We start from the raw sequence: 21543 nt of genomic DNA, 5'->3' as shown, positions 1-21543 counted from the left end.
ATCCCAACTCCTCCAGAGGACACCCAGTGCTGGTGGATCTGATGGTGGGAATACAGCCAATAAAGGGGAATATTTGCAGCTCAGGGTCGAAATGGGAGTCCTTGGTACTCTCTGAGCTTGGCCGTTTCCTTGCAGAAGTTTCATTACCCAAAATACATTACATCACCTAGGACTAGCACTGATGACGTACCAAGTTTGGGCGATGAAAGGTCTCAAGAAAACAACCAAATTCGGGAAGCACCAAGGACCCCTCCAAGAAAAAGACCTTTAAAAAGGGAGGTTTTTAAAAAGTTTTAATGCTTTCGTGGAAACCTGTCCTCCGAAGACACATCAAGGTTGTGCGTTGGAAGCAGAAAGTTTAGTCTCTCCCCCACCCCCACCCGACACACGCAGAAATCAACACGATGGTTAAAATACCAATCTGGCGAATATTGGCTTCAGTGGGACAGAATAGAAAATTGGGAGGCAGGAAAAGTTTTTTTAAAAAAAACCCCTGTGCAGTTTGCAATTAGTGCAAAGAAGTAGAAATCCGGAGGTCTTTTTTTCCGCAGTCTCATTTCTGGCGAGTGCACGCTGCCGAACACAAACCAACGCTTGCCACCAACACTCGAGGATCGTTGCAGCGGGGACCGATCTCCTGGGGCCGTTTGGTCTCGGAAAGCCTCTCTTCAGTTTGCGGGTTTTCCGAATCGGGTATTTCCACCAAAAACACAAACAAGACTTTTGGTTGTTATTGTTTGCAGAAGATAATTAAAAAAAAAAAAAAAAGCATCTCCAGGTGTCACAAGGTGCCGTAAGTAAAAGACAGGTGCGTAGAAATATGACTGGTGAGGTTAAACGGAAGTGGAATTCGGTGACGGAGCAGAACTGGCACGGTGGCTCAGGTTTTCCTTTTTAGAGACAAGCTCACTAAACAGCGATGGAGACGGAAGGGAATCAAGGCAGGAGGTTTTAGGTGTGCAAGATTTGTAAAACTTCCAGGCATCATTCTCTTAGGAGCCTCTACCGTTAAAAATATGAGGGTGGCTGGCTTATATAGCATTCATTTTGTGCAAGGATGGAGAGATGCGTGGATATATATCCCGTTTAAAGCCAAATACATTGGGTTAGAGCAGTGTTTTTCAGCCTTTGTGACTTTTAAGATGGGTGGACTTCAACTCCCAGAATTCCACAGCCAGCCATGCTGGCTGCGGAATTCTGGGAGTTGAAGTCCACCCATCTTAAAAGTGGCCAAAGTTGAGAAATATTTTGCTAGAGAGACTTCAACTGATCTCACAGCGCCACCCTCTGGTGACTTTTAAAAGCAAAACCAGCAAACTTCATGCCGGATGCTGAACCCGCCACTCCGAAACTCCCCAAAAGTCCTCCAAGGGGCCACAAAATCCACAGAAATGGCTTTAAACAAAACTTAACCCCACTTCCAAAGTTCAATACTGATTAATCTTTCTCCACGGCTGATTTTCTTTCTTTTTTTAAAAAAAATATCCTAATTCCAAAATTGACTTTTAAGATGGGCCTTTTTTTTCTTTTAAGGGGAACGGAAGAGCAGAGTGGGAAATCTTGCGGATATTCTATCTTTGCTGTTTTAGATCGGGAAAAAGCTATGACAGCGGACAGAAACATCCCATCACCCCATTGTGTAAAATGTTTTTTTTTTAAAAAAAACAAAAAAAACCTGGGATTGCACCTAAGGGAAATCGGCAATTTTTTTCTCCCTGCTGTCAAGAGTCGGCTTGGATGTAAATTCAGTCCAGGTTGCAAATTGGTCAGGCTACATTTTTTGGCGCATAGCTTATTCCTTGCGACAGACTTAACATTTCCATTCACAAGACGGTTTGCAGAGGAAAAACATTTCCTATAAAGCGAGCCTTTCTTTGGCAGGCACCATTTGGGAAGGGAATATTTTTGGGGGAGGATGGAGGGAGGGAATTAAAAAAAAAAAAAAATCTGAAAACTCCCCGAGATTGGAAAGAAACAGAAAGCAAAAAAAGAACTTTTAACGTTTCTCTGACGTTCTGACAGGTTTGTATTTTTTCCCCCCTTCAGCCATTTCTTTGGCCGGACGTTCGGCTTCCGAACGGAATTTAAATCGAGGGGGAAACAGCAGTTTTTAGAGAAACCTGCTTGCAGCCGGCAAATGAAAGTGAAGGGGAAGCAAAGACCGTTTCTTTTCCTTCCAACGCCTGTTTTTTGTCTTCTGCTCCAAAGTCCTTAACGCCGAAGCTTACCAAGAAAGGAAAAAAAAAAAAATATTGCAGGACAGGTATCCAAAAAAAAAACAAAAAAAAAAAAACCCCACAACCTGTCAGGCTTGGCTCTCCCATCCCAGAGAACGAAAAATGTCCAAAGCTTTCACAAATTCCGCTCCGAAGAACTTTCTGGAACTCGTGCCGTCTCAAACCTCAACAAGGGTTGGGAGATCCGTAGTGGCAGGTGAAGGAAAAAGGGGGACGAGAGACATAGCTTATTTCAGAAGTAAGAAAACAATAAAAATAAACACCATCAAAAAGACAAGCAATGGCTTAAATTTTCACATGTGTGGATGGACGCGGGTAAATCCGACGGAGGGGCTTGGATCGGCAGGTATCCCTGGATGAAGAGAGGGGCTGTCCAGAAGGATCTAGAAGACCACCACCACCACCCCGATGACACTTCGGCCGGCCGGAGTCGGCGAGGCTTGCTCTTAAAAAAGGGGTCCCCCCCTCCGACTCCGTTCATCCCAGAAACTCCGGTTTCCTGAGCCAAGGCACAATTGGGAAAGAGCGTCCCCCCCCCAGCTTGGAGAAGGGGGCGAGTGGACAGGTGGGTCAGGGCAAGGGTGGGGGGGCAGACGGTGCAAGGAGAGATCAGGCTGGAAGGCACCAAAAGTGCAAATCGCGCAACGCAGACAGAGAGGCCAAGGGCGGCCGAAGATTCCCCTTCCTGCCCACCCCGAGCTCAATCGACGAACCGCTGGCAGGCTTTCTTCCAGCGACAGGCCGTGCACCACATGCTGCGGTTCTCCATCCCGTAGACTTTACGGCATTTCTTGGCTTCGCCACGCGGCTTCCTGCAAGGAGGCAGAGAGAAAGGCGGTTGAGAGGGCGGAGGAAGCTGGCGAGGGCTCCGTGTTTTTGTTTTTTCTCTGGTGAGGCTACCTTGGTCTGCCCAAATATGGGACGGAGCATACTGCTTCCGCTTTCGCCTTTCAGCCCCGGTTCCAGGAGCCTTCGCAGGCAGTCGCTTTCACGACAAACTATTTTTGTGTCGAATTTATATTTTACCGTCAAAGAAATAAAGGGAGACTAGTATAGATCAATTTCGAGCTATTTAGCGCTCGTCAGCTAGCCATACCCTTCTGGGATTCGAACCCAGGCTACTTGCATATTATTTTTATTTATTTATTTTATTTTATTTTATTTAGATTTATATGCCGCCCTTCTCCGGAGACTCAGGGCGGCTTACAATGCGCTCAGCAATAGCCTTCATCCTTTTGTATATTTATACAAAGTCAGCTTATTGCCCCCACAATCTGGGTCCTCATTTCACCTACCTTTGAAAGGATGGAAGGCTGAGTCAACCTTGAGCCTTGGCGAGATTCGAACCCTGCAGTAATTGCAGGCAGCTGGTCTTAATAACAGCTTAATAACGGGGTGCCTTAGACCACTGTACTACCAAGGCTCTATATTAGGCACATGTATTAACCTCTAAGCCAAGGGCTCTCCTCACTTGGTTGGCTATACCAGGGGAGAGATTAAGCGGGGTTTTGTTTTGTTTTAAAAAGATTCCCCAACTCAATTGCAAGCAGTCCTTGACTTACAGAGTTGTTTCAGAGTTACAACGGAACTGAAAAAAAAGGGTTTTATGGACAGTCCTGGCCCTTATGACCGTCACAGGATTCCCCACGGTCACGTGAACAGAATTTGGGCACTTAGCAACTGGCATGGATTTACATCCTGAGCTCATGTGACCGCCATTTTTAACCGTCCCAGCCGGCGTCCGACGAGCAAAGTCTGTGGGATAAGCTGGGTTTGCTTAGGGACCGCCGGATTCACTTAACAACCGCAGTGATTTGCTGAACAACCGTGGCAAAAGAGGTGTAAAATCAGACCTTGACTCACTTAACAACCAACTCGCTTAGCAAAAGAAGTTCCACTGCCGATTGCGGTTGTATGTTGATTACCCGTATCAAAAAAAATGAGAAGATGGGCTTGAGGAAAAAGGAATGTAAAAGATTGCTCTGTATCTAGTTCTCGACTTAAAACCATTCATTCAGTGACCATTCGGAGTTACAATGGCACCGAAAAAGGTGACTTATGACCGTTTTTCACACTTACAACCGTTGCAGCATCCCCACAGTCACGTGATCAAAATTCGGAGGCTTGACAACTGGCTCATATTAGTGACGGTCGCAGTGTCCCGAGGCCTGTGATCCCCTTTGGCGGCCTTCTGACGAGCAACGTCAATGGGGGAAGCCGGATTCACTTAACAGCTGTGTTGGTAACTTAACAGCTGCACTGATTCCCTTAACAACGGTGGCAAGGAAAGCCGTAAAATAGGGCAAAATTCACTTAACAAATATTTCGCTTAGCAATGGAAATCTCGGGCTCGATTGTGGTCGTAAGTCGAAGACTACCAGGCTTTGGGGTTGTTGTGGTCCGCTGGCAGCCTGCAGAGCTGGCAGCAGAGTCGGACAGTGAGGAGGTTGGGGAGGAACATGGGCCAGTCCTGGAGTCTGGGGAAGGCTCGGACGAGGGCTCTGCGTCGGAGGCAGAAAGGGGGCCAGGGCCATCTGATAGTTTTTTGCTGCCTCCAGAGCCTCCAGAATCTGACATCAGCGAGGCAGAAGAACAGTGTGAGCCTGTTCCCAGCGTGCGCATGCACAGAGCTGCCAGAAGGCAAGAACAATTAAGGAAAAAAAGGGTGACTCAGGAGTAAGGCTTGGAGTTGATTGGCCCCTCCCATAAGACATATAAGAGGAGCAAACAGATGTGAGCCTTTGCAGGAAGCAATTAGTTCATTTTTTAAAAAAAATTTGATTTATATGCCGCCCTTCTCCGGAGACTCAGGGCGGCTTACAATGCGTTAAGCAATAGCCTTCATACTTTTGTATATTTATACAAAGTCAGCTTATTGCCCCCACAAACTGGGTCCTCAATTTACCTACCTTAGAAAGGATGGAAGGCTGAGTAAACCTTGAGCCTGGGGAGATTCGAACTTGCAATAATTGCAGACAGCTGAATGTTAATAACAGGCTTTTAGTCTGTTGAGCTATCCAGGCTCAACTATATAGTCAATTCAAGCTCTGAGAAGTCCTGTTTGACTCTGTGCTCCGTTTGGCCTTGCAAAACTAATTGGCAATTAGGTCTCTGGCAGCATTTCAAGGGAGATAAAGGTGGGTGCTTATCAACGTTACCCTGAAAGACTGTGTCAACTCGAGCAGACGTCGGTCGGAATCTTCACCGAGACCGTTACGGGCTGTGAATGACCGTAATTCACAGCCATCTCAATAAAAGAGGGATTTTTGGGGGACTAAGAAAAACCAGAAAAAAAAGAGGCTTGGACAGATCACCTTTCTGAGCCAAAGGGCAAAAAAAATGTGTGAATTTGGAACGGACGGTGAGGTCCAGTGGCACCCGGCGGAACGGTTATTCCAAGAAAGCAACGGGTTTTCTTCTTCTTCTTCTTCTTCTTTTTTAAATTTGATTTATATGTCGCCCTTCTCCGGAGACAGGGTGGCTTACAGTGCGTTAAGCAATAGCCTTCATACCAGGGGTGGGTTCTAAATTTTTTTACTACCGGTTCTGTGGGCGTGGCTTATTTTGTGGGTGTGGCTTGGAGGTCATGTGACTAGGTGGGCGTGGCTAGCTGGTCAGAGTCATTTCTGGAAGGTCCTCGCACTTACGACCAGTCCTTGCACTTACGACCTGACTCATTTGTTTGCTTTTAACACTGATCAGCTGTAGGACGGCCCTTTGAAGCCCCAGGGCAAGAGTTTAAGCAGTTTTTTTCCCTCTAGTCATCAGCTGGGACTCAGGAGGCAGCAATAGATTGGGGGTGGGACCAAATAAAAAGTAAGAATAACAGGGTGGGGTGGGGGGGTGGGAGGGCGGGGGGGGGGAAGAACCGGTTCGGTGATGTCATATCGTCACCGCTACCGGCTCGACCGAACCGGACCGAACCGGGAGGAACCCACCACTGCTTCATCCTTTTGTATATTTTATACAAAGTCAGCTTATTGCCCCCACAAACTAGGTCCTCATTTTACCTACCTTAGAAAGGATGGAAGGCTGAGTCGACCTTGAGCCTGGCAAGATTCGAACTTACTTTAATTGCAGACAGCTGGTGTTAAATTACAGTGCTTAGTCTGCAGAGCTATCCAGGCTTCTTGTACTCTTCTTGCAGTGGCCAAGCACACTTTCTAAAGTCCAGCCAGAGGGACTCAGCCAAGCCTGGAGAACAGCCTCCAAGCCAGTCTCTGGGTGACCCTGGTGTCCTCGAGAGACTGGGTTGGGGGTGCCAGACTGGGGAGGGTGGGGGGGGAGAGAAGATGTGAAGGAACAGCCACCTACCTGGTGCCTGCTGCAGGCTTTGGCACGGAAGAGGGCAATAAGGGTTGTCCTTTGGCAACTGACACAGTGGGGCCTTGCAGGCGTTTCTCTTCCGAATCGGCAGGTCGGATGGGAGTCAGGCAGCTCTGGAGGAGGAAGAGGAGGAGGAGGAAGAAGAAGAAGAGAGTGGGTCATTTGAGAAGGGGAGGAGATCTCAACGGCGCAGCTAAGAAATCAGCCGTGGGGTCCTTGGTGCTCTCTGAGCCTGGTGGTTTTCTTCCAGACGTTTCATTACCCAACTAGGAAACATGACCAGTGCTAGAAGGAGGGTTTGTGGAATGGAGGAGGGAATGGAGGAGGAGGCCTGTGAAACTTTAGTGCTTTCTGAGCTTCGTGGTTTTCTTGCAGATGTTTCATTAGCAACGCCATGATGATGTTCCCTAGTTCGGTAATGAAACGTCTGCATGAAAACGAACAAGCTCAGAGACCACCAAGGACCCAACCCCACCGTTCGATCCTGAGCTGAGAAGTTTCTTTTCTAAGGAGTCAAATCTTTCAGCAGTTCGGGGGCAGGAGAATTAAAACCCAGTCCACTAAGTCAGAAGACAGGAAATAATATAGTATTAATCTAGCCAGTATACAGGTAGTCCTCGACTTAACAATAGTTCATTTAGTGAACATTTGAAGCAGGGGTGAAATCCAAATTATTTTTCCCTACTGGTTCTGTGGGCGTGGCTTGGTGGGCGTGGCAGGGGAAGGATACTGCAAAATCTCCATTCCCTCCCCACTCCTGGGGGAAGGATATTGCAAAATCTCCATTCCCACCCCACTCTGGGGCCAGCCAGAGGTGGCATTTGCCGGTTCTCCGAACTGCTCAAAATTTCCGCTACCGGTTCTGCAGAACCTGTCAGAACCTGCTGGATTTCACCCCTGCTTTGAAGGTACAACAGCACTGAGAAAAGTGACTTATGACCATTTTTCACACTTACAACCTACTGCAGCATTCCCAGGGTCACATGATCAAACTTCAGACACTGGACAACCAACTCATATTTATGACGGTTGCAGTGTAGAAGGGTCATATGATTCCGTTTGTGACCTTCGGACAAGCCAAGTCAACGGGGGAGCCTGATTCACTTAACAACCGTGTTACTAACCTAACAATTGTGGTGATTCGCTTAACAACGGTGGCAAGAAAGGTCATAAAATAGGGCAAAACTCACTTAACAACTTCTCGCTTCAGCAACAGAAATTTTAGGCTCAATTGTGGTTGTAAGTTGAGGATTCCCTGTATGGGGGTGAATAAATTATACAGAAGGCAACTTCTGTCCATGGGGCCAGAGGAAATGTCCTTCCCCCATGGAGTTGATCTAGGGCAGAGGCCTTCAAACCTGGCAGCTTTAAGATCTGTGGACTTCAATTCCCAGCATTCCCAGCCCAGGAATGCTGGGAATTGAAGTCCACAGGTTTGGTATAAAGCAGGGGGTCTCCAACCTTGGCAACTTGAAGACTTGTGGACTTCAACTCCCAGAATTCTCTTCTGGTCTCAAGACTGGTAGGAGGTGGGCAGGTATGGCCCGTTTAAGACCCACGGACTTCAACTCCCAGCATTCCCGGGTATGGCCCCTTTAAGACCTGTGGACTTCAATTCCCAGCATTCCCAGACCAGGAATGCTGGGAATTGAAGTCCACAGGTTTGGAGTGTGATATAAAGCAGGGGTCTCCAACCTTGGCAACTTTAAGACTTGTGAACTTCAACTCCCAGAATTCTGGGAGTTGAAGTCCACAAGTCTTAAAGCTGCCAAGGTTGGAGACCCCTGATCTAAGGGGTCATCTAGACGCTCCTAAACTTTGCTCTCAAATCAACTCTCTTCTTAACAAGGAAAAATATTGGGGTGGCCTTCACGTTACTCACTGAGGGGCTTTTGAAGAGGACGGGGGGCAGAGGTGGTGGGAAAAGGGCTGGTTGCTGCCACGATATGCTGATTTCCATCCCAGCTGGGGGAGCCTTCAGATCCGCCAGCACTCCGGTAGGACCCATCGCCTGAAAGTGAAAAGACAAAATGTCAAAATGAGACAGTGGGGAAACCGAATGCTGGGAAACTTTACCGGTCAAGGAAAGGAGGAGGCATCAAGCAGGGAAGTAGCCTTGAATCGTTGCATAGCCGCAAGAGACTTCGATCTGGCCCTCCTCCCGCCAAGTTCCATGGAACCTTATCTGGTTGTTCCCAAGAGATGGCAAGCAGCTTGGGAAGATTCTTATATTATAGGCAGAAAATAACAAAGTACAGGTAGTCCTTGACTTACGTCTGTTTAGTGACCATTCAAAGTTACAACAGCATCGAAAAAGTGACCTATGACCGTTTTTCACACTTATGACCTTTGCAGTCCTGAACCTTGACACACACGTCATCAAAATTCAGACGCTTGGCAACTGGTCCATATTCATGACGGTTGCAGTGTCCAAGGGGTCACGCGATTCCCTTTTGCGACCTTCTGACGAGCAAAGTCAATGCGGGAAGCCGGATTCCCTGAATAGCCGTGTTAGTAACTTAACAGCTGCACTGATTCACTTAACAACGGGGGGGGGCAAGGAAGGTCGTAAAATAGGGCAAAATTCGCTTAACAAATGTCTCGTTTAGCAACGGAAATCTCCGGGCTCAATTGTGGTCGTAGGCAGTGGTGGGATTCAAAAAATTTTTTTACTACCGATTCTGTGGGCGTGGCAGGGGAAGGATAGTGCAAAATCTCCATTCCCTCCCCACCCCACTGACCTGCTTTCCAGCTCCGTTCTGTGCAGGGCAACAAAAGAAGACTCAGCCAATCAGCTGGGACTTGGGAGGCAGTGAATAGATGGGGGCGGGGCCACCCAGAGGTGGTACTTGCCGGTTCTCCGAACTACTCAAAATTTCCGCTACCAGTTCGTCAGAACCATTTAGAACCGGCTGAATACCACCTCTGGTTGTAAATCAAGGACTACCAGTGATCAATTTGAATCCTTCACATGTGGATCTGGTGGACATTGATCTGGCCGGAAAGGCTCCTTTAGATGACGCACCTGATAGGCATGATCGGTTTGGATGTGTCCCAAGCCGGTAGGTGCCGAATGGCTCAGGAGGTTTAAGGGTGCCGATTGGCTCAGGTGGGACACCACGGAAACCTTGGGGTTGAGTGGAATAGGCAGAACTTTCTGGACCTCCTCCAGGACTGGAAAGGGAGGGGGCACCGGGGAGGTTGGGGAGACGGGGGTCAGGCTGGAGAGACCGTCGGTCAAAGAATCCACGTTGACGTCCAGCTCGGTGTAATAAAAGTCTTCCTCTCCATCACTCTGATCCAGGTCAGCCTTCCTCCTGGGGGAAAGGGAACAAAGGCAGGCGTGAAATGTAAAATGCGTTACTACCGGTTCTGTGGGCGTGGCTTGGGGGGGGGGATGTAATGTGACTGGGTGGACGTGACCAACTTTTTTTTTTTTTTTTAACTTTTCAAAGCATTTTTTCTAATGCTTTGAAAAGCCTCTGGCGATCAGGCAACTCAGCTGGGATCGTCAGAGAGGCTTTTAAAAAATGCTTTGAAAAGCCTCTGGCGATCAGGCAACTCAGCTGGGATTGTCAGAGACGCATTTTAAAAAATGCATTGAAAAGCCTCTGCCGATCAGGCAACTCAGCTGGGATCGTCAGAGACTTTTCAAAGCATTTTTTGTACCACCTTTTCGGCCAAGAGGTTGCAGAAAAAAATGCTTTGAAAAGCCTCTGAGGATCCCAGCTGAGCCGCGCAATCATCAGAGGTTTTTTTTTTTTACTTTTAAAAGCATTTTTTCGTCGGAAGAGGTTGTAGAAAAAATGCTTTTAAATGTAAAAAAAAAAGCCTCTGATGATTGTGCGATTCAGCTGAGCATGGGGGGGGGCGCGTGCAGGGATTTTTGCTACCGGTTCTCCGAACCACCCGCCACCATCACTACCGGATCGGGCAATCCGGTCCGAACCGGGAGCATTTCACCTCTGAACAAAGGGCCCTTAGCATCTTCAAAGAGCAAAACAACTGTGGAAGAGGAAGCTTTTGCTGGGAATTCAAGGGACTATCATCTCAGGCACGGTAGAAGGACTTGTGGTGCTGCTAAGGAGCACCAAGAATGAAAAGTGGCAGGAGAAAAGAAATGCACAGGGAAGTTTGAAGACAACAGCAAAACGTGCCGCCTTCTTTTGGTATCATCTCAATCTTCTTTCTGGTATCATCTCAACTTTCTCTTTTCTGATATCACCTCTGTCAGGCCTGGAAGCCATCTTTTGCATTGGGCCTTCAGGCCTGCCACATTTACTACTGTGGGAAACTGGGAGGGGGGATTGTATGGAGCAAGGGTGATACGTAGTCAAAACAACATTCCTTTCTCTGAGAGTCAAGGACATCTTGCCCTGTACCTGGAGGGCTGGGACTGGGAGGCATCTCCAGTTGGAACGATGCTTTGATTGGACCATGAGATGGACATGTGGATGCTGGGCAGGGACTTGGACTTTCCTTTGGGTGGGGAAAACCTGGAAGCTTTCAGATTCGGGTTTTTCCAGATGTGCCAATATGACACCTCTAATAAAATTGAACTTTGAGGAACCTCAAGCCTCAGAGTCTTCTTTCGTTGGGGTCTTACTTGGAACCCTGTCAACCTCAATATTCTCCTTTCTGGTATCATCTCAACCTTCTCCTTTCTTGTATCATCTCAACTTTCTCCTTTCTGGTATCATCTCAACCTCCTATCTAGTATCATCTCAACCTTCTCTTTTCTGGTACCATCTCAACCTCCTATCTAGTATCATCTCAACCTTCTCCTTTCTGGTACAATCTCAATTTTCTCTTTTCTGGTATCATCTCAACCTCCTTTCTAGTATAATCTCAAACTGGTAGTCCTTGGCCCATGCATAACTCCCATTTGGGCAAATTTCCTACCCAACCATTCGAAATCTTTGTGGATCCTTCTTCAGATGTCCTCCTCGAAGGAAGCAAGGCAAGTGGCTATAAACAATGGAGTTCCCTCAACCATGGCACCCCCCTCCCCATATAGCCCTCCCCAGGAAAGAGCATCTGGCAGATCTAATGGAAGCCTACCTAGATGGCTTCAAAAGGGAAAATCATGAAGATCAGGTTGCCCCTGGCTGTGAATATTGAAGGCTCTTTACTAACCGTGAATCATAAGTGAGGTACTAATACCACTCTATAAAGTCTTAGTAAGACCACACCTAGAATTCTGCATCCAGTTTTGGTCACCACACTATAACAAAGATGTTAAGACTCTAGAAAGAGTGCAGAGAAGAGCAACCAGGATGATTAAGGGACTAGAAACTAAAACATACAATGAACGGTTGCAGGAACTGGGCCTAGCTAGTCTAGTGAAGAGAAGGACCAGGGGAGACAGGAGAGCAGACTTCCAATATTTGAGGGGCTGCCACAGAGAGGAAGGGGTCAAGCTATTTTCCAAAGTACACAAGGAATAATGGATGGAAACTGATCTGGGAGAGATTCAACCTGGAAATTTTCTGACAGTGAGAACAATCAACCAATGGAACAGAAGTTGCCTTCGGAAATTGAGGGCGCTTCATCACTGGAGGCTTTCAAGGGGAGACTGGACTGTCATTTGTCGGGGATGGTGTAGCGTCTCCTGCTTGAGTGGGGGAGGTGGGTTGGACTAGATGACCTACAAGGTCCCTTCCAACTCTGTTAAGCTGGTGGAAAAAGGGCTCTGTCTCCCGTTCCCCCAACCCAGACTTGGTGAGCTTCTGAAGGTCATCCAGTAGCCACCACAAGACACTGCATGCTGGACCAAACAGACTCATGACCTAATTCTGCCAGGTGCAGAATAAAACAAACAGCATTAGGCCTTAGTTGTGTGAAGTCAGTTGGTAGATTCTCTGTAATTCCTTCTCACAAGGCAACCTATTCGTGCCTTACCAGCTGCAAGGTTAGCCAAAATGTTTAAAAATATGTCTCGCAAACACTGGAAAGGCAATCAAAAAAACGGGCACATTTTATCATATGTGGTGGCCTTGTGTTAAAGCAAAATATATATTGGGCAATAATACACAGGTGGCTAGGAAAGATAATAGGGAAACATGTAAAGTTTAAACCTGAACTGTTTTTTATTAGGGATGATATCAGAAAAATTTGATAAGAAAAGTATGTGTCTGTAATATTACATGTTTTAACAGCAGCGAGGATTATCTTCGCACAATATTGGAAAAATGAAGAAACACCGTGAGATGAAGAGATAATGAAGAAGGTACCAGATTGTGCAGAAATTGATAGACTGACATTGAAAATCAAACAGAAAGAAGATATAAAATACTATCAAACACTGACTCTATTTTACTAGAGGTTGGAAAAAAGGGGTGGAGAGTAAGAATAAAATCTGTACTGCTAAGCAAATTAAATACTGTACTTTTCGGAGTATAAGATGCATTTCCCCCCCCCCACCCAAAAGAGGACCATTTTTGGCCTCCTGAAACCCCGCCCCGCGCATCCCGTTTTCGCAAAAAAAAAGGCCTGTTTTTCTCAAAAACGGGATGCGCAGAGGGTTTGGGAGGCCTGCAGAGTGCTCCTGGAGGCTGGGGAGGGCAAAAACACGACGCGTGGAGGGTTTCAGAGGCCAAAAAATGGTTTGGGACAGTGGTGGGCTTCAAAAATTTTTACTACCGGTTCTGTGGATGTGGCTTGGTGGGCGTGGCTTGGTGGGCGTGGCAGGGGAAGGATACTGCAAAATCCCCATTTCCTTCCAATCAGCGGGGACTCGGGAGGCAGAGAATAGATGGGGGCGGGGCCAGTCAGAATTTTTACTACCGGTTCTCCGAACTACTCAAAATTTCCGCTACCGGTTCGCCAGAACTGGTCAGAACCTGCTGAAACCCACCTCTGGTTTGGGAGACCTGCAGAGTGCTCCTGGGGACCGGGGAGGGCAAAAATCGAACGCGCAGAGGCCAAAAACTATTTTTTTTTCTTGTTTTCCTCTTCAAAATTACTTTGCATAAAGTTTGGCTGCTAGGAGTTTTTAATTGGAGTGGAACACTGACATTAACCCAAATCCCTAAAATTAATAACGGCACCCCGAAAGGGGGGCTGTCCGGGGTGCTGAGCCCCAGCATCAACCTAAACCTTTTAATTTTAATTTACTCTAATAAATGGAACTTTGAGAACTTCTTGCCTCGGAGTTTTTAATTGGAGTGGGGTTTTCTGGAACGCTGACACTTGGTGCGTCTTATACTCAGATGCGTCTTATAGTCTGAAAAATACGGTACCCAGACAACACGATGTTTATTAAGCACTAAGAAATGTAATTCATAGAAAATTAATAACACTTATTTTTTTAAAAAAGTCAACCTATTCATGCCTGCCACCACACAGACGTGTCCCCCCCAAATGACCAAGAGGCTGACCTACCCCAGGTGAATGGCTCGGATGTGCTTCTGCATCCCTGAGGAACTGCTGAGAACTTTCCCACAGCTCTTCCACAAACACTTGAACATCACTTTTGTGGAGTTCTGTAACATGAGAACATGCAGCTTAGCTCTGGTGCCTCTCAAGATGGACCACGCATCCCGTCTCAGAATCCCAAAGGTCCTCTTGAAGATTCAAATTCTACCATTGGTCAGATTCAGTGGTGGGATTCAAATAATTTAACAACCGGTTCTCTGCCCTAATGACCAGCTGGGTGGGCGTGGCCAAGGGTGTGTGTTGTGGTCCGCCAACAGCCTGCGGAGCTGGCAGCGGAGTCGGACAGCGATGAGGCTGAGGAAGAAGATGGGCCAGTCCTGGAGGCTGGGGAAGGCCTGGATGAGGGCTCTGCGTCGGAGGCAGAGATGGGGCCAGGGCCATCGGGGAGTGAGGTGCAGACTCTGGAGCCTCCAGAGGCTGACAGCAGAGAGGCAGAGGAACAGGAGAAGCCTGTTCCTAATACACGCATGAGAAGAGCTGCCAGAAGGCAAGAGCAGCTCAAGCAAAGAGGACGACTCGGGAGTAAGGCCAAGAGATGATTGGCTCCTCCCATAAGGCTTAAAACAAACCAATAACAGCATTTGGGCTTTTCCGGAAAACAACGTTGGTAGCTTCGTCGTCTTTTTCGTCTAAGTCTTGTATTTATTTTTGTATCCGTGACTTCTGAACGTTTGCCAAGAAAGGCCTTTGGCAGTTTGCCTAATTGGACCAAGGTTTGCGATAGGACTGAGGAATTTGTGTTGGGAGGAATTTGCTTTAATTTAGTTGAACGACGCTGGGAATGAAGTAATTCTCAGCTGTTCGAATAAAGTTTGTTTTTTCACTGACTGATTTTCCTACTACTTACTCGGGCCTGAGTCACAACAGGGTGTGACAGGCAGTACTCGGCCTCCTGCACCTCCCCCCGGGAGAAAAAACGGGCCGCAGGGGGGCACTCCCTTCCCTGCGCCCTGTTTTGGGCCTAGTAGGCCTCCCTGCATTTACCTGGGAGCCAAAATGGGGCGCGTGGGGACTCCTGGAAGGGGTGGGGAGGGGAGGGGCCGAACTGGCTGAATCCCACCACTGCTCAGATCCCTGACCAACCTGACTTACAATCTACGAGTACAATTCTCCCGCCGTCTCTTCTACAGCCCAAGAAACTAGAGAGAAACTCGGAGATAATGGAACCGATGAGCGACCGGTTGGACTTCCTTGACAAGAAGAATGTTGTGTTTCAGTTTATAGGTAGTCCTCACCTTACAACCACAACGGAGTCCAAAATTTCTGTTGCCAAGTGAAACAGGTGTTGCTATTCTCCAAAGCACCGGAAGGTAGGAGAAGAAGCAATGGATGGAAACTCATGAAAGGGACAAGCAACTTGGAACTAAGGAGAAATTTCCTGACAGTTAGAACAATTAACCAGTGGAACTACTTGCCTCCAGAAGTTGTGGGTGCTCCACCACTGGTTTTTAAAAAGAGATTGGGCAACTATTTATCTGTCTGAGTTCTGCCCCATTTTACAATCTTTCTTGCCATGGTTGTTAAGTGAACCTTTGCAGCTGCGAAGTTAGTGACACAGTTGTTAAGGGGATGTGGCTTTCCTCGTTGACTTTGCTGGTCAAAAGGTCACAAAGGGGAATTACATGATACAGCAACGGTCATAAATAGGAACCAGTAGTTGCCAAGAATCCAAATGTAAATTCCCCATGCTGCAATGGTCGTAAGTCTGAAAAATGGCTGTAAGTCACTTTTTTCAGTGCCGTTGTAACTTTGAAGGGGCAATAAACAAACTGTTGTAAGTCAAGGACTACTTGTACAGGTAGTCCTCGACTTACAACAGTTCATTTAGTGACCGAAGTTACAATTTCACTCAAAAAAAGTGACTTACGACCATTTTTCAGACTTATGACCGTTGCAGCATCCCCATGGTCACGTGATTTACATTCAGGTGCTTGACAATTGACTCACAGGTATGACGGTTGCAGTGTCCCGGAGTCACGTCATCATCTGGTGCCGCATTCTGATAAGCAGAGTCAGTGGGGAAGCCGGATTCATTTAACGACCTGGGTTGCTAACTTATCAACTGCAGTGATTCACTTAACAACTGAAGCAAAAAAAAAAAGGTCGTAAAACGGGGCAATACTCTCCATTAACAACAGAATGTATGGGCTAGTCGTTAAGTCGAGGACATACCTGTATGGCGGTGAGCAAATTATACAGACGGCAACTGTCCATGAGGCCGGGGGAAATGTCAATGCTCAATTGTGGTCGTAAACTGAGGACTACCTGTAACTTAACCTTCTGAATAAAATTTAAAATAAAATAGTTCAAAAGAAATTAGGGAGGGTGCCTTCTGAGCCTCTGGTCCGCCTTCCCATTATACTGCTGTGGGCTCCACTGTCTCTTATCTCGTCATTCTCCCTTCCTCCAGCCTCCCAAGGTCACAGGTGTCAAACTCAGTATCATCAAGGGACGTATCAGGATTGTGTTCGACCTTGGGGTGGGGGGGATCGGAGGGGTGGCCAGCTCGACGACTCTCGTGTCGGGGGCACTTATGGTGGCCAAGTGTTAAGGCAGGACTTCCCTGTGATCCTACCTCCCTCTCATTATAACCTTCCTTCCTCCCTTCCCTTCCCTTCCCTTCCCTTCCCTTCCCTTCCCTTCCCTTCCCTTCCTTTCCTTTCCTTTCCTTTCCTTCCCTTCCCTTCCCTTCCCTTCCTCTTCATTCTCCTTTCTTCTTCCGTCCCCTTTCCTTCTTTTTCCTTCCTTGTTCTCTTCCCATCTTCCCTTTTCTTTTTCTTTCGTCTTTCCTTTTCTCCTTTCCTGTCCCTTCTTACATGCTCAAATGCAAAACAGGAAACATTTCTTCTTTTGTTTTGTGTTTAGTTTGTTTTGCTAGACCTCTGTCAGTCAAAATGGAGCGCCCCCGCCCCCGGCTCCATTTTCACTGCAGAGGGCTGCAGGAGGCTGTCACGGCCGAAAATGGGCTCCCCCTGAGCTCTGTTTTTTGCTGGCAGAGGCACTGCGGGCCAGTCCTTCGCTGTTTCTAGGGCGGACTCGTGGGTCAGATTTACCGTACTTTTTGGAGTATAAGACGCACTTTGTGTCCCCCCCCCAAAAGAGGGTGGAAATGTTGGTGGGTCTTATACACCGAATACAGCCATTTTTGGCCTCCCGAAACCCCACCCCGCGTGTCCCGTTTTCACCAAAAACAGGCCTATTTTTCACAAAAACGGAGCCTGCAGACGGTTTGGGAGGCCTGCAGAGTGCTCCTGGGAGCTGGGGAGGGCAAAAAGGTGATGCGTGGGGGGTTTGGGAGGCCAAAAACGGACCCGTTTTTTGCAAAAACGAGAGCGCTTTTGCTCTCCCCAACCCCCAGGAACACTCTGCAGGCCTCCCAAACCCTCTGCGGACCCCGTTTTCATGAAAAACTGCCCTGTTTTTGGCCTCCCAAACCCCCCACGGGTGGCAGTTTTGCCCTCCCCAGGACCCAGGAGCACTCTGCAGAGTTTTCCTGGGGCCCGGGGAGGGCAAAAACTATATTTTTTCTTGTTTACCTCTTCAAAATCTTGGTACGTCTTATACTTCGGTGCGTCTTATAGTCCAAAAAATACGGTAAGCACCCGCGTGCCAGATCCGGCCTGTAGGCCTTGAGTTTGACACCCCTGCCCAAGGTCTTCCTCACATACCCTTACATAGGAAGAAAACAACCGGGCAGCCTTCCGACAGGCTCAAAGCGGGAAAGGTCTCCTCACCACCCCCGTCAACCTCCCTTCTCACCTTCCTCTTCCTGGGCACGGGTTCCCCAAAGAGAAACTGGGTGGCTTCCGTCTCCTCCAGGTCGGACTGCAGGGAAGACAGGATGCTGGTCGTGATGTCGGCGGTCAGGGGCGGCGAAGGGGTGGAGGGGGTGGAAAGGTCGCTCGGGGGATCCCAGCTCCCGTCTCCGCTGTGGTTGCTGCTGGAGCAGCTGGAAGACCTAAGGGGAGCTTCTTTCCACCCGTCACAGTTCATTTCTGTCGCAAAACAAAACAGAAGGTGGCGAGGTCAGAAGCAGGGGTGAAATCCTACCGGTTCGAGTGAATCACTAGGGATTATGGGCATCAGTTTGCCGAACTGGTAGCAATTACCCCTCCTTGGTCCTACCCACCCACACCCGGCCGGTCGCCGCTCACCTCTTCCGGCCGCTCGATATTCCACAGAATTCAATGTTAAATGCAGCAGAGAGAATGCTAACTTTTCTCCCTCCATTCAGAACGGAGCTGCTGCAGCCGGTCCCTTTAAGGTAGTCCCCAGGAGGGAGGGGGGCAATAGGGGGAGCAGCTGGAATGGAGCCGTTTTTGTGAAAGGCAGGAAAATGGGGAAGGGGATTTTCCTGCCTGTCGTCCATTCCTCAATCTCAGAACAGACTAAGGGAAGGCTGGTAGGCAGGAATATTCCCCTCCCCATTTTCCTGCCATTCGCAACAAGGAGTGGCTGGGAGGGGAGGGGCCGGTGAGGAGCCCCTCGATGTGAGTGATGTCGAGTTGATCACGCCCACCCAGTCACATGACCTCCCCCAATAAGCCACGCCCACAGAACCAGTAGGGGAAATTTAATTTAATTTAATTTCACCCCTGGTCAGAAGGTGTCTGGCATGAAACAACCAGACTCAACTAGCTGCAGGAAGTCCTCGACTTGCGACCACAACGGAGGCCCAAATTTCCACAGCTGAGCGAGACAGTTGTTAAAGTGAGTTTTGCCCCGTTTTACAACTTTTCTTGCCACCGTCGTTAAGCGAATCGCTGCCGTTGTTGAGTTAGGGACGTGATTGTTAAGGGAATCTGGCCGCAGCATTGACTTTGCTTGTCGGGAGGTCGCAGAAGGGGAGCATATCAACCAGGGGTAGGTTCTAAATTGTTTTACTACCGGTTCTGTGGGCGTGGCTTATTTTGTGGGTGTGGCTTGGAGGTCATGTGACTAGGTGGGCGTGGCTAGCTGGTCAGAGTCATTTCTGGAAGGTCCTCGCACTTACGACCGGTCCTCGTACTTACGACCCAACTCATTTGTTTGCTTTTAACACTGATCAGCTGTAGGGCGGCCCTTTGAAGCCCCACGGCAAAAGTTTAAACAGGTTTTTTCCCTCAAGTCTTCAGCTGGGACTCAGGAGGCAGCAATAGACTGGGTTGGAGCCAAATAAAAGGTAAGAATAGATTGGGGGTGGGGGTGGGGAGGGCGGGGGGGGGAAAACCGGTTCCGTGACGTCATATCGTCACCGCTACCGGCTTGGCCGAACCGGACCAAACCGGGAAGAACCCACCACTAATATGAACCCCAGGACACTATGGTTAAAAGGCCTGGAAAGATAGGAAGAACGGTTGCAGGAACTGGGTTTAGAATAGAATAACAGAGTTGGATGGGACCTTGGAGGTCTTCTAGTCCAACCCCCTTCACAGGCAGGAGACCCTGTACCATTTCAGACAAATGGCTGTCCAATCTCGTCTTAAAAACTTCCAGTGTTGGAGCATTTACAACTTCCGGAGGCAAGTTGTTCCACTGATTAATTGTTCTCACTGTTAGGAAACAGCCAGAAGATCTGGCTGTTACCCACTAGGATGATGGGAATTAATAATCCTGATGAAAACCACAATTACAACTATATGGAATATAATCATAATGTCACTCGGGTGGTTGTTTTTACTTTTATATATATATGAGGATATTCATTACTGATGGGGGCAGATGATGACTGAAGATTTTGAACAAACTGTTGCACCAGGATGCTATGTTACCCAATTATGGATGATGGACTCAACAATCCAGTGGAAAGACGTTAAAGAAGATATTATATGGATCATAAATTTAAAGTTATTGTCTTTTTTTCTTTTTATAAAATGGAATGTATACATAGATATATGCATATTTTAGCAGAGTGGGCAGTGGTTCATATTTAGAATTGTAGTGCATGGTAATTTTGCGGGAAACTGGGTTGAAATAGGTTAGTTTACTGATTGATTAATTTAAGAAAAAGGATTTTTAAGTCATATATTTAGGGGAGTGGAGGAACTGGATAGAATTGAATAAATGTTAAATTTGGATGTGGGGAGAAGGCTGCTTTGAAATGTTATATTAATATATATAAAAGATTAAATGTTATGTTGTTGTAATAATATATTATAAGTTTGGGGGAGGAGAAAAAGGGCAGATTATTGCGAAAATGGGGGTTATAAGAATATTATGCTAAGGGTCAGTATTTTGAGGAGGGAGTAAGGGAATGGTAAAATATTATGTAATTAGTTATGAATTAGCTTAATGTTGTGAAGAAGTCACAGGGGGGGATGGGTGGTGAGGGGGGGTTAGGGAAGAGGGGGGGGAAAAAGGGGGAAAAACTTGTATTTGAAAACTTTTTCAATAAAAAAAAAAAAAAAAGGAAATTTCTCCTAAGTTCTGAATTGGATCTCTCCATGATTACTTTCCAGAAAAGGTTCTAGAGCCGTGATGGCGAACCTGTGGCACGCGGAGCCATATCGGTGGGCATGTGAGCTCAGCTCCGGCGCACATGCGCGCGCCGGCCAGCTGATTTTCGGGCCTTCTGGGCCCACTGAAAGTTGTCAAACAGGCCACTTCCAGTCTCCAGAGGGCCTCCGGGGGGAGGGGGAAGGCTGTTTTCACCCTCCCCAGGCTCCTAGAAAAGCCCTGGAGCCTGGGGAGGGCGAAAAACGGGCCTTTTGGGCCCACGGTGCCAAAAACGGGGGAAGCGCAAGGGGGGGGTCGCACACACATGCGCAGGGGCGGGGCACATAGAATTATGGATGTGGGCAAACACACGCACGACCCTCCCCCGCCCCCCCCCCACTTTTGGCATGCAATCGCAAAAAGGTTAGCCATCACTGTTCTAGAGCAAGACAAGAAGCAATGGATGGAAACTAATCAAGGAGAGAAGCAATTTAGAACTAAGGAGAAATTTCCTGACAGTGAGAACAATTCATCAGTGGAACAGCTTGCCACCAGAAGTTGTGAATCCTCCAACACTGGAAGTTTTTAAGAGGAGACTGGACAGCCATTTATCTGAAATAGTGTAGGGTCTCCTGCCTGAGAAGAGGGTTGGACTAGAAGACCTCCAAGGTCCCTTCCAATTCTCTTATTCTGTTATTCAGGGACAGATCTTAGCACCAGGAAGCTTTCCCTCGTATCACAAAACACCACAACAACACATCTTTAATTCCACTCTTATTCCCTGCATTTTTTTTTATTTTATTTTTTTTTTGCATCTTCAATTTGGGTCCTTCAGACTTGTTATTTTTATTCCCCGAGGCACCAAAATGTTTTTTTGGGATTGGTGTGGGGTGTTTTTTGTTGTTGTTTTTTGGTTTTAAATGGTCGGGGAACCTATAAATAACAAAAGCTCACAAAACCAGCCAAGAGTCATAAACAACACATACGGCATGACAGATGTTTATATTTAGAACTTTAATATATTTATTTATTTATTTATTTTGGCTCGGGTGGAAAATATTCTCGCCGGCCCAAATCCTAGTTTGAGACTGTTATTCGAGAGTTGGGAATAGTAAGCAAGAGACAAAAA

At 47.5% G+C, this 21543-nt stretch overlaps 1 protein-coding gene across 1 annotated transcript in view; it reads right to left on the bottom strand.

Annotated features, from left to right (window-relative positions):
* Window positions 1–278: 278 nt before the first annotated feature.
* The window catches only part of SLC2A4RG (SLC2A4 regulator), a 49750-nt gene continuing 28485 nt past the window's right edge, over window positions 279–21543 (bottom strand). The window contains exons 4-9 of the mRNA XM_060684363.2: window positions 17760–17995; window positions 13947–14047; window positions 9589–9880; window positions 8446–8574; window positions 6552–6676; window positions 279–3049 (exon numbers count right to left, since the gene is read on the bottom strand). Coding sequence (XP_060540346.2) covers window positions 2938–3049; window positions 6552–6676; window positions 8446–8574; window positions 9589–9880; window positions 13947–14047; window positions 17760–17995 — 995 coding nt within the window. The 3' untranslated portion in view covers window positions 279–2937. The remainder of the gene's footprint in view (window positions 3050–6551; window positions 6677–8445; window positions 8575–9588; window positions 9881–13946; window positions 14048–17759; window positions 17996–21543) is intronic.

The sequence above is a fragment of the Pantherophis guttatus genome, chromosome 3 (assembly GCF_059756535.1).
Source record: "Pantherophis guttatus breed Tessera chromosome 3, ASM5975653v1, whole genome shotgun sequence".
Lineage (NCBI taxonomy): Eukaryota > Metazoa > Chordata > Lepidosauria > Squamata > Colubridae > Pantherophis > Pantherophis guttatus.
The sequence above is the reverse complement of the archived record's forward strand: the minus strand, read 5'-3'. Positions and strand labels throughout refer to the sequence as shown.